The sequence below is a fragment of the Pongo pygmaeus genome, chromosome 19, assembly GCF_028885625.2.
Source record: "Pongo pygmaeus isolate AG05252 chromosome 19, NHGRI_mPonPyg2-v2.0_pri, whole genome shotgun sequence".
Taxonomy (NCBI): domain Eukaryota; kingdom Metazoa; phylum Chordata; class Mammalia; order Primates; family Hominidae; genus Pongo; species Pongo pygmaeus.
The window spans coordinates 62349420-62361968 of NC_072392.2; the positions used below are offsets into that span (position 1 = coordinate 62349420).

Genomic DNA, 12549 nt, shown 5'->3' on the forward strand with positions numbered 1-12549 from the left:
TTTTATGAATCAAAAACTCTTCAAACAAACCAACAAAATAGTCAAATGTTCAACAATTATAAAAGAAAAGGCACAAAAGCATAAACTTTTGAAATATTAAAGGGGCTATAATCACAGTGATTTAAACATTATGTTCAACAACACTGTATCAATAATCGTAATCCAGATGAAAATGATGATTTTCTAGGAAAAATATAGTAAAATCACGATACAATTTAACATATCTTTCTTAAACAAAATAAAACAAAAACACTTCTTATTAAGCTGGTAAGAAAATAAGACTTCTTTAATTTGATAAAGGATATCCACCAGAAACCTACAGTAGATGTGGCATACTTAATGGTAAAATATCAGATGAATTTTGATAAAAGCCGATAAGAGAGACAGATACCAACTCTCACAGCTACTATTCAGAATGTAGTGGGAACTGAATTCACATTGATTCTTGTCAAACAAGTGAGACCAGAAAAAGAAAAAAAAAATTAGAACGAGACAAATGTATTGTTCTTAAAGACAACATGCAAAAAAAGAACAAACTCATGAGATGCAAGATAATCTACTGATAAAAAGCTATTGCTAAGAGATTTTAGTAAAGCAGCCAATTAAAGTTTTTCTTAATTAGCAATACTCTTCTACTGTCCCGCAACTAAATGTCCTGAAAAGAGAGTTCATTTGTAACAGCCATAAAAACTGTAAAATTTAGCTAGCATGAAGCTCAATAGGAAGTATAGAATATCTATATAAAGAAAATAATTAGACTGTTCTGAATACACACAATTCAGCCTGATTAGGAAGACATCTCATGGATGAGATTCTCCCCAAATTGATTTAGGAATATGATGTAAATCCAACAAATAAGATTTTTAAAAGTGAACTTGACAGGCCAATTCTAAAATTCATTTTTAAGAGACAATGTGTGTGAATAACAAAGACATTTTGAAAAAGATTTTAATGGGGAGGAACTTGCCTTACCAGATCTTAAAATATTCTGTAAAATCATGGTATTTATGATAGTAACACAGGTATAGACAGATCAATGGGACAATGTGTGAATCCACAAAGAGTCCCTTCTGCTTCTAGTTAACAATACTAGAAAAATATTCTCTAGATAAAAGAGAGATACATATAAGGATTGTAACATTATATAACAGAAAAAATTAAAACAACCAACATCCAACAACAGGAGAATGATGATACCTCTTTCTGTGGAATAGGAATACTATACAACTGTAAGAGGAGCCAAACACATTTACATAGATTTGTAATTTATACTGTTGAACTGTAAAAATATCACTGAGTTGAAAAACATCCAGTTGTAGGACTAGAAAAACAATATAATATTTGTATTAGAGCACATAAACAAAACTTTGTACATATCCATGTGTATATACCTATCAAAAAAGAATTTATAAGGACATACATCGAACTCACTATAGAGTTTGAGGTATGAATATGACTGGAAGAAGGGTGAAGGACTTTGACTTTTTTTTTTTTTTTCTTGAGATGGAGTCTTACTCTGTCACCCAGGCTGGAGTGCAGTGGCACGATCTCAGCTCACTGCAAGCTCCGCCTCACGGGTTCAAGCCATTCTCCTGCCTCAACCTCCCGAGTAGCTGGGACTACAGGCACCCACCACCATGCCCAGCCAATCTTTTGTATTTTTTAGTAGAGACGGGGTTTCACCGTGTTAGCCAGGATGGTCTTGATCTCCTCACCTCATGATCTGTCCACCTTGGCCTCCCAAAGTGCTGGGATTATAGGCATGAACCACCGCGCCCGCCTGACCTTTTATATATATATATATTCCTACACAATATAGTTTGAGGGTTAAAATTTTGTTAAATGATGAAAATGCAGAAAAGCTATTCTTGACAATATACATTATCGGAGAAAGGTTTTAAGGTGGTTTACAAGATGGTTGGAGAATAAATTGGCCGGATCCTGACAACTCAGCAACTAGTGAATGAAAGTAGGATGAGTAAGGATGTAGAAGCCTTAGCAGCTTAGAAGTGACTCTTGAGCAGTGTTGCCTTTCATTTTTCATCCTCTCACCCCCACCAGACTTGTTATTTTTCCCCATCATACATTTTAGTCACTAACCCCACTTTCATATTTTCATCCCAACACAAAAAATGTTAATCCACTAAGTTTCATGCCCTCCGGACATAACATTTCCTGCTCCTCCTCGTTGCTCTCATCTGCAAATCTTTGGCCACCTCCCCACCTCTCTTTCCCCAAACAGGCTAAAGAAAGTTATAAATACTTTTGCTTTGTGGAATTGTATCACTTCAACCTAGTAATGAAGGTAGCTACCTCATACCTATGACCAGATTAGTCCTTCAATTAATTAAACATAGAAATAATTATATTATTTAATGGAATGCATTTTTCTTGATAGATAAATATCCACCCAACTACAAGGTATAGGAGGAAAAAACAGAAAGGGTAAAAAGAATATAAATCACAGAGCAATGGGAACCCGTGCTCTGTGATGTCAGGGTTTTCTCCATTCCTGTAGAAAAGATAGTCCAAGTCGTCAGGTTATGTTCAAGTTCACACTATTATTATTATAAATGATCGACCCTGAGGGTTTTAATATCCCAATGGTAGACTCTCCTTCCTAGAAGCTGAAATGCCCCCTCATACACCTTCCTGGAATTTTTTGGCTGCTTCTCCTGAGAAAGAAACTGAAAGTGGTGGTCGGCAGACATATGGGCCTGGTCACTGCAGAAGCAGATACACTATGAGCTCCTGAAAGGCCCTGGCAGTTTCTACAAGGAGAGATGCTTTTTAATTTTAAAAAATGTCATCAAATGAAGAGCAGTTAAACAATTTGCTATTACAAGTCTTTGTAGGGAGGAACTAGGGTGGTGGTTTCTAATCTGTTAGGGAATGAGGTAGGAAAAGACACAGGCAAGGATACCACCCAGAACCCAGGTACTGCACTCAGGCAATGCAGCAACTACTGCAGCATGTCGTAATTAGCAAACCCCAAGGTGTGGCCACTTTGAGGCCCAATTAAGAAAAAAAAACAAAAAAACTCGAAAATGTTTCATCTTGTGGATGGAAGAGAGGTATTGTGCCGCACCTCTTTCAGGATGCCTTCCTAACCATCCCCCAACCCTGCAAGGAGCAGTAAAATCACTTTTGCAAATGTTTTCTATCTCAGGCCTGCAGAGAAATGACATAATCTGCAAATGAGAGGTTCAGGTAGGTGACCCAAGGCAGTGAGGAGAAAATGTGGAACAAACGTCTGGCAATTGTCCAAAGCATCAAAGCATCTGAAATAACTGTAGGTTTTCCTCTGTCAGCCATAAAAATGGGTGAGATGAGACCAAAAGATGCAAGCCTCCTTTGAATCCAACGAGAAAACACCTAGAAACAGAGAGTAGCTCTCCTAGCCCCGTTTTACTGCATTCAGGGGGAAATTCAGAAAAAATCATGTGGGTCTCAACTGAAAACTGTTTCCTAGGTTTAATGTGGAAATTGATGTCTTTAACCTTCAAATTGTGATGGCAGTTGGCCTGGTGCATGCCCCCATGTTGTGAAGCAAACTTAAAAAGGGGTGCTTTTAAAAAGATGTCTACATATCAACAAACTCTTATAAAACAATATGTTGATGGGTTGAGTGTAAACAAATGAGAAACAGAAGGATTTAGATTTCCTTTCAAATACACCCTAGCTTAAGCATGAAGGAGGAAAACATTGAGTTGTCAAAATAGGCTTGAGGTTTTGCCGAACCCAGAAATTCTGGAGAACAGTCTGAGATATTTTTGCCAAACTCTAAATACTGCAGGAGTAAGCTTTCCCTCTAACCAATTAGATAATTGCCATTTCATTCTGTAGATTTCTCAATTGTTTCTTCTTTTTCTTTTCTTTCTTTTTTGCAAACAAAATAATTACGCTAATATTTTCATAATTAAATAATTACTTCAACCCCTGAATTAAAAACTGCACTGCTGTTCCTGTGGGTACAGTAGGCTGCCAGCTGTTTTAAATAACCCTTGAGAATGGTCAGGTTAAGGACTCAATTTATGACCTTATAAATTAACACAAGGAAACCTACTCCATAATGCAACAGACAATTCTATTTATAATGCTTAATTAATCCCCTCCAGTCTCTAACAGAACCCACTTGTGACCTTTCATTTCAACCTCACCCAAATGCAAGTCTCCTGAGATGAGAAGTGTTAATATGTGAATGCGGATAGAATTTGCCGGCATTATGGGCAAGTATTAAATTGCTGACAGTCTGGACTGTTTGGTTCCTGATAGCTCACTCATCGAAGTAAGAAGGAAACGTCAAGGTGGGCAGCACTGATGAAACTCTTCATCGAAATCCTGAGCTGGAGAGAGGCAGAAAGAAAAGAAAATGCCCATATCTAACATTGCCCACAAATGCTTGCTCTGAATTTCAGTCTTGGCAGATGAGACAACCAAGAGAAGGTATCAGAATTGTTTCAAAGGATGGTTGTGGGGGGCCAACCTGGGTGGTTTCATTCATCTGCTGTCCTTAGTACCCTAAGGCTGCTTTCTTTTAGACTGATACAGAAAATCCAGGGATAATCAATTCAATGCTGTCTTATCTAAGGTATTACAAACACAGTAGCGTTATCTGGAAAATTCTAAGTACCCAAGAAAGCTACAGGGTGTGGGCAGAGTAAAGTTTGCAGAGACATATGAAGTACCCCTGAGGGACAGGCCTGAGAATGAGAAAGGAAGGCCTGTGCAACTACTTGAACATGTTTGAGGGCAGAGAGAGCCATAGTGACCTGAATGCAAAGAAAGTCCACACTGTAGCCTGGAACCTTGGAATATGTGTGGAGAGCTTTATCAGCTTTTAGGGCTGTTCAGTGTAATTCCATATGTCCTTACGAATCCAGAAAATAGCTTTCCTTTTTTGTTCCTTGTATTCAAGAGTCAGCATAACGTGATGATTCTGTCTCTGTTGTAAGCATTTAGGCAAATTCCTTAACTTCTCATTGCCTCTGTTTTTCCATCTGCAAAGTTGGAATCCTAACAATACCTGTCTCATGAGATCATTGTGAGGATTAAATAGAGTTAAAACTTTAAACGGCTTTAAATGGTGCCTGGTGCATAGTAGGTGCTATGTAAGCATTAGCTGTTATCATCACAATACCTCTGCAGTCCTTTTTCCTCTGGGCTTTCCCTTTCTTTTCCCAATGCTGCCACTGTAGCCAGGTCAGGCTGTCATGACCTCCCTCTTGAATAGGTTCATAATTCATTTCCTTATTCTAAATCTCGATTTCTCTCAATAAATCATACACAGTATTACCACTCCAATCTTTCAAAAGTCTACCTCTGATCCTGTCCCTACCTTACTCAATGGCTCTACTGAATTCATCACATAAAGTCTAAACTCCCTAGCCTTAATTTCAAGCCTCATTCTGTCCTTATCTGTTGATCATAGTTTCATTCTTTAATCTTAACATCTTACTGTACCTTCTCATGACCCTATGCTTATTCGGAGCCATGCTATTTTCTATTCCCTCTACTTGTTCCCTTAGTTTGCTCTACCTGACCTGGTATGTTCTTGGTTTTATACCTGTGTTCACTGTCCTTTCCATTTGGAATTTACTTTCCCCTCAATATCTTCCAGTCCAAAGCCTACTTATCCTTCATAGCCAGGCCTGAATGCCACCTCCACCCTAGGGAACCCTTACCGATCCCACCATTTTATCTTCCCTTTGCTCTTTCCTGACCTCCAGTGTACTTTATCTGCATTTTTGAAAAACCTCAACCCTGTTACCTGGCTTTAGTTATTGTTTTCTTTTAACCCCTACTTAGTATGTTCCATATCACAACACCTCTGATCCTTGGATCAAGTCTGATTCTTCAGTGTTTCCTACTCAGACCTGTCCCCAGCCCTATGCTATGCATAGAGCAAGTCCTCTGCAAAGATGAATGAAACAGTAATTGAGGGACTTGAAATGACAGCCTGGTCTTGTGGTTCTTCCTTTGTGTGACATTCTCAGTCACTTGATTGTTCCTTTACATGAGCGCCTATGGAAATATTTCAACTCCAAAAGTCAATGGGATAAAAACATTCCTATCAGTAGGAAAAACAAACACACAAAATGCACAATTGATTCTCAAACAGCAGATGCTTTTTTAAGAAGGAGTGATGAAAAAATGTCTTGGGTCCAGTACCTTTATACCTGGTTACTACAGCTGCATTGACGCTAAGAGGCTCTTGGAAGCTGACAGTGAGTGATGTGCTGCTGGTTACCATGAGACAGACATTGGTTGGCATCTCAGGGGCTCCTGGGACAGAAGGAAAAACACAAGGATCTTAACATAGCAAATCCTTTTCAAACAACGTTCCTCCCTCTTCAAAGGATACCCTGAAATGAACACTATGGAAACATTTGTTTGTAGAGCCTAATAGCTTTTGCTTTTGAACATTTTCATTAGACGTCTCAATGGCTTTTATTTGTTGCCATTGGGGTCTTATTTGAGCATTAGAACATTTTCTGAAAAGGTACATAATACCAGTTAAGCCTTCCTAAAGTATCCTGCAAACATGATAGGAGATTGGGCTGGATCAGTGAAGAGAAGGGCAGGAAGTGATAGCAGGATCCTACATTGTCGGTGGACACCCTTACGTTTTATAAAGTACATCATTTCACTGGAGCCTTTTTGCAGCCCTGCTAGGTAGAAAGGGCAAGTAATAGCACACTCACTTTTGGTATGAGGAAACTGCAGCCCCAAGTGGCCAAATTCCTTGTTCAAGAACACAGTGAAGACAAATAGCCAGGATGAAAGCCCCTGGCTTCAGTTGCCTACTTCTGGGCTCTTTCCAGTACTGATAGAATTCTAACTCACCTTGCTCTCAGGCTTTCTCCTATTACAAATGAGCAGTATTTTCTGAGAAAAAAATTTATGGGTGGATGTCATGTCCACTAACCTCAGGTTTTAGAGGACTCCTGATGGCTTTTGGTATTGCTTAACACATAGAAGATGTTTTATAATTTAGCAAATTACAAAAATTGACATCAAATCTGAAAATATGTCTGTTTCTAGTATTAATCTGTCCTAAATGAGGCACAATAGCAAATGCATTTATTAAAGCAAGTGCTGAATCTCTTTAAACAAACCCATGCACCAGCCTTGCTGGAGAGTGTTGATGTTGAAAGCAAACTTTCATTAATGTTGCTAAGTTATTTGCTCCAAGAGAAAGGATTAGGCCTGATTTGGTATTTAGTGTACTTAAGAAAATATCATCACTGTCTTTGGTCTTTGTCTACATCACAACTAAGTTTCCTGCAACAGAGGCAGAGACCTTTCAAACTAATGAATTTTCCCTTATATTTAAAATTTCCAGCCTAATTTTTTTGTTGTTGTTTAGATAAGATCTCCTTCTAATATGAGAGTTTAATATTTCACAAGTGTTTGAATTTTATATTTTGTTTTTATATCAGGAGCTACACTTAGCATTACTTTCCAGTGCTAACGAGTATTATCCAAAAAGAAGGCTTTTCTTAAACTAACAAAAAGAATTGGTAAAGAAAATGGAAGTGCAGACAAAAGCATAATTCTTGAGTTGATTGTTCTTTTCAGTTGCCTGTGTTAACTGAAGTTCAGTTTATAGCTCTATATAAAAAATGCAGTAGAGAGTTGAAAACAACTTAAACTTGAGCTTGAAGCAGAAACTGGACAAACAGGCAAACAAATATTTTTCCACCTCCGTATCCCAAAATATAGCCATCTAGGGCATCAGACCATCCAGATCATTAGGCATTAGGGCATAGCGGGTGGAAAGTGCTAGATGAGTGTGACATGGTGGAGAGAGGCCAGAGGCATGAAGCCTCATGGCTGTGGTCAGAGCACCCATCAGGAGCCAGAAACTCATGCAAGACAAAAGACCCTTTGACAGCCTCTCAGAGCCCTTGCTCCATACAGGCTGACAACGGCCACCCATGACCCTGTAGAGCTGAAAAAAAAAATCCGTAAAAGAAGACCTGGCTGTCTCAAACTGAAGCTCAGTCTAGTGAAATGTAGACGTTTTCTGCTTATACTCACTGGCATGCTCAAAGCCTGTTTTCATGCGTCTGTAGAGCCGATACCTCCACTCCCAAGCTTTCAGCTGTTTCTCTTTCTCTGTGTTGTCCAGAGTGAATCCTTCATTCTCCACCTGGGCAGACAGTTCACTCACCCTCTCCTGGGCTTCCTGGACCAGTGTGTTGAGGTGCATTGCTCGGCTTTCCAGGCTGACAACTAAAGAGAAAGAAATGGGATTACTTCTCTTTCTTTCCGGGGAAATGCTGCTTCATTGGAAAGATATATCCCAGAGTCTACTATGATTTGAAAAAAAAAAAAAAATGCCTGGGAAAAGTGGGATCTGTGTTTGTTATCAAGTATCTTATTACGATAAGGTCTAATTAGTGACACTTACAATCAGATTAAGTGGTAAATTCATCACATTAACATATTCCCATTGCTCTCCAGCCCTGCTGTAACACACACCTCAATTAGCTGCTTAACTCAGCTAATTAGAATTCCACCATCAAGTACCCAAGAGGACCACTTCTCATCCAGAGAGTACACATTTGTTGCCATGACCTCTAGAAGGACAAACATGTAGGGGCAAAACTCCGTACGGCCAGGAAGACCCTAGGAAAAGTTATCCATGAGGCAAGTTGCATTCTGATGAAGTTTTGTTTTGTTTTTGGTAGAACCTGATTCAAATTTTCTGCCTTTAACACATTCTTCCCAGCTTATAGACATTTTTGTATGTATATCTTAGAGGCATAATTTTATTATTGTTAATCAATGTATTTATTGCTTACAAAGAGTTCCACTACTGCTGCCACAGTGGAGCTAGTGAGTTCTGATGACTGGCTGACTTGAATGTGATCAGAAATTGATCTTTGACTGTGGTATAATGGTAGGAATGATCTCCAGAGATACCAACGCTCAAGAGGACAAGTTATATAAGCCCCTCTTGCTGGGAAGGGTTGTAGAGCTTGCTATTTCTATTTTACCCAATATGTGATAGTCTTCATTTGATTTACATCAGATTGTTTAGCCATCCTGCTCTTGTGTTCATGTCAATGAATGGGAAGGAACGTATGTTTCCCTTTCTTGTGCTGAGCAGTGAGGCTGCCTCTCATGGTCTTGTGGCTGTTATGCATATGAGGGCCTGCCATGATGTTCACTTGGTCACTTCAGAGCCCCTCCTGGTTAAGTGATAAAAGATAGCCTCAGCATGGGAATATGGTAGGGGATCACAGAACAGTCAAGTAAACCAGACTAAAGTCCTGCAGATCTGTTGCTGAAATGTGTTCGACACTCCCTGTGACCAAAACAATATTTCTGCCTGGTGGGTGGGAAAGAAATCCAACTATTTCATTCTTCTAATTAAGGGGGAAAATATTGTGAAGATAACTCAAGTGAAAATTTGTTAGGTGTATTTTGAAATGGAAATTAGGTGGTTATATATTCATATTCTCTGTGTTCATGGGCATGTTTGCATTAATTACAGGAAATGAATACTAATTTATTATTGCCTCTGTGCACCATCTGTCTAAATTTATTTACAGATGAGGTCAATGAAAAATTAGTTGAGCCTTTTTTCTTTTTCTTTCTTTCTTCTTTCTTTTTAAAGTTGCTGTTTAGAACACTCAGGACTGTGTTTTGCTGCAGATTTGTCATGGTTAATGAATGTTGCTGTAGCAGTCAATCATGTACTCTAAATACTGTCACACTTTTTTTTAAAAGCCTCAGTCATGAGCCATGACAGAAAAATAAACAAATAAATATAAAGCTAAAAAACTCTTTCACTGAGCAGCTACACTATGCAGAATCCCTGGGGAAGGCTAAAGGAGGCCAGAATAAATGATAATATAAGTGCTGTGGACGTAGGGAAGCAATGATGGGGTATGAACGCAGAGGTTCTGGAGAAAAAAAATACACATACACACACACGGGCGCACACTCCAGTGGAAAAATTGGCAATATTAGTAGCCTCAAGGTGCAATTTCCTGGAGCAGTGAGATTGACAAGTCAGTACTAAATGCTGTTAATTTAACTAACTTCAGATTAATGGTAGAGTCTGCTATGACTGAAGCCCTCAAACACAGTCTCATTATAGCCTTGCTGGGAAGGTCCTAAATATAGGCATTGACAGTTTAAAACAAATTCGTATACATTTGTGTATTTTTAGACATAGGTTAGGCGTCAGAGTTTGTGTCACAGTTTTCAGGTTGATTAATTGACCCAGTAACTGCACTCTCTACCCACTCCCCCCTCCTTCTTCCACTCCAAATTATAGAGAAAATGGGGGAATTGTCCTTGTTAAGTTATCCAGTGAGCTTTTTATTGTATGCCTGATGTTTGAATTGCATGCATGCGTCAACACTTGGGTGATAGACACATGATTTATAAAAATAAATTTTTCTAATACTATGAAATCCCCCCTATTAATTTTTATATCCACAACAGTTATTACTGCTGTGAATTCCAGGTGGCATTTCAGATGGACAGCTTCTCTTGAGCTATGCTTGGCTCCTTCTGACAATTTTTCTGCTTTCCCAAGAACCACACATTTTGTTTCTGCATTTTCCCTTTCCTTCTAGGCTTTAGATGCAATTTGAGTTGTAATGGTAAAGGAATTCCACCTCTTCAAGATAATGCATTTTGCCTCTTCAGAGACTAAAGACAGAATTTTATAGCTGGGTGAGCTCTGCAAGATTATTTAGATCCCAGTGCACCTCAAACTGGGATATCTAAACTCTAACGTAATATGGTGGTGATGGTGGGTGAAGTAGGGGGTGAAATGATCATCTCTGAAAACACAATATGAATGAATGTGTCTTCCTGGAGCATCAAATTTTACATGCAGATTTTGATTAAGCATATTATTTAGAAATTAAATAGGTCTATTAGGGAGAAGAATGGAAAGTGTTTCCAAACATTAAAAATTTTGAAAAAAGGGAAACTTTGTAAAACTCTATCCCTTTTTTCCAGGTTAAGACAGCAAGTGCCCTTGAGACTATCATTTGCATCTGTTGTTAAAAGTAATTCAATGGACAAGTCAGAGAAGCACTGACTGAGCCACTGGTTTCCAACCATTTCAGCAAGCAAAGCTTTATTTATTTTTTCCAGTGGATTTTTTTAATAGCTTAATAAAACACCCTCTTTTGAAAGATTTTTTTTGTCTACCAAACCAGCTGACTTATAAAGTGATCACGTTTCTCCCTATTATTAATGACCTATATAACCATCAATAGAAGCATCTGTTCAGAATGAGATAATCAACCTAACAAACTGGGTTAATATATTTTAAGCAGAAGCAAGTAAATATGACAATTATAGTAGACTGTGTAGTTTATCTTGAGTAATGGTGTGATAGTTAGGCTTTTTGAAAGCTTGAAAATTGTTCTGGGAACCCAGTTTCCATTTTTGCCACCCTGGAATGGGGGCATTTATTTTTTTACAATTGAGAAATCATATTTAAAAAATCATTGTCAATTTTTATAATGTTTCAAGCCCATTCTTTGTTGATAGCCTCCACATTTATACGGTTAAGTCATTTTTGCTGTGCTTCTTATCTATGACATTACTTTTATATCCCTTCACCTGTGGATCTTAAGATGTTGCAGAAGGTTCATTCCTGTACCTCAATACAGATTCACTTCCTTTAGCTGCCTTTTCTAGCGCCAATGTGCTTTAAAAAAAAATGTGCAAACAACAAGCAGTGACAGTGGCCAATTCCTCGAATGTCCAGATTAATAACTGTAGCATGCTAAAGAAAGGTGTGTGTAAATAGCTGGAGATGGTGTATGGTCCAGGGTCTAGCATAAATGTATTTCCTTTCTGAGCATTCCCTCCGTTCCCCTAACCCGAATACATGCATTAGAATGTAGCAAAACCCTTGGGAAACTTCTCTTAGCCAACGGCAAATTTATCTGTTGCCACAAGTGCAAGGAAGTAGGATGTGAACCAGTATATCACAAAGCTCTTTAGCCACTTCAGTTGGCGACAGAACACAAAAGGAAAAAATTCCTATGTATACACATCAGTCTGTCTCCACTTTTTATAAAACTGGAATAAAATGGGAAAGTGTCACCTTTATTAATCCTAATTGAATTTTAAATGTCCTTTTGACACAAGGTATATACATGACACAGCTACACAACCTTTTTTCAACTGGACAACAAGTGCCAAAACCCTGTGGATGCATAGGGTAAAACAAGATTGGTTAGGAAAAGAGAATTTTTCCTATAACTGGTAATCTGACACAATGTCCTATTGCCATTAAAAAAAAAAGGTCCATTTTCAGCCGGGCGCGGTGGCTCACACCTGTAATCCCAGCACTTTGGGAGGCTGAGGCAGGCAGATCACCTGAGGTCGGGAGTTTGAGACCAGCCTGACCAATATGGTGAAACCCCGTCTCTACTAAAAATACAAAAATTAGCCTTGCATGGTGGCTGGCACCTGTAGTCCCAGCTACATGGGATGCTGAGGCAGGAGAATTGCTTGAACCTGGGAGGCGGAGGTTGCAGTGAGCCAAGATCGTACCATTGC

At 38.7% G+C, this 12549-nt stretch overlaps 1 protein-coding gene across 1 annotated transcript in view; it reads right to left on the reverse strand.

Moving 5' to 3' along the window:
• The window catches only part of ANKFN1 (ankyrin repeat and fibronectin type III domain containing 1), a 361962-nt gene that overhangs the window by 133956 nt on the left and 215457 nt on the right, over positions 1-12549 (reverse strand). Inside the window, exons 7-8 of the mRNA XM_054457189.2 lie at positions 8044-8238; positions 6172-6285 (exon numbers count right to left, since the gene is read on the reverse strand). Coding sequence (XP_054313164.1) covers positions 6172-6285; positions 8044-8238 — 309 coding nt within the window. The remainder of the gene's footprint in view (positions 1-6171; positions 6286-8043; positions 8239-12549) is intronic.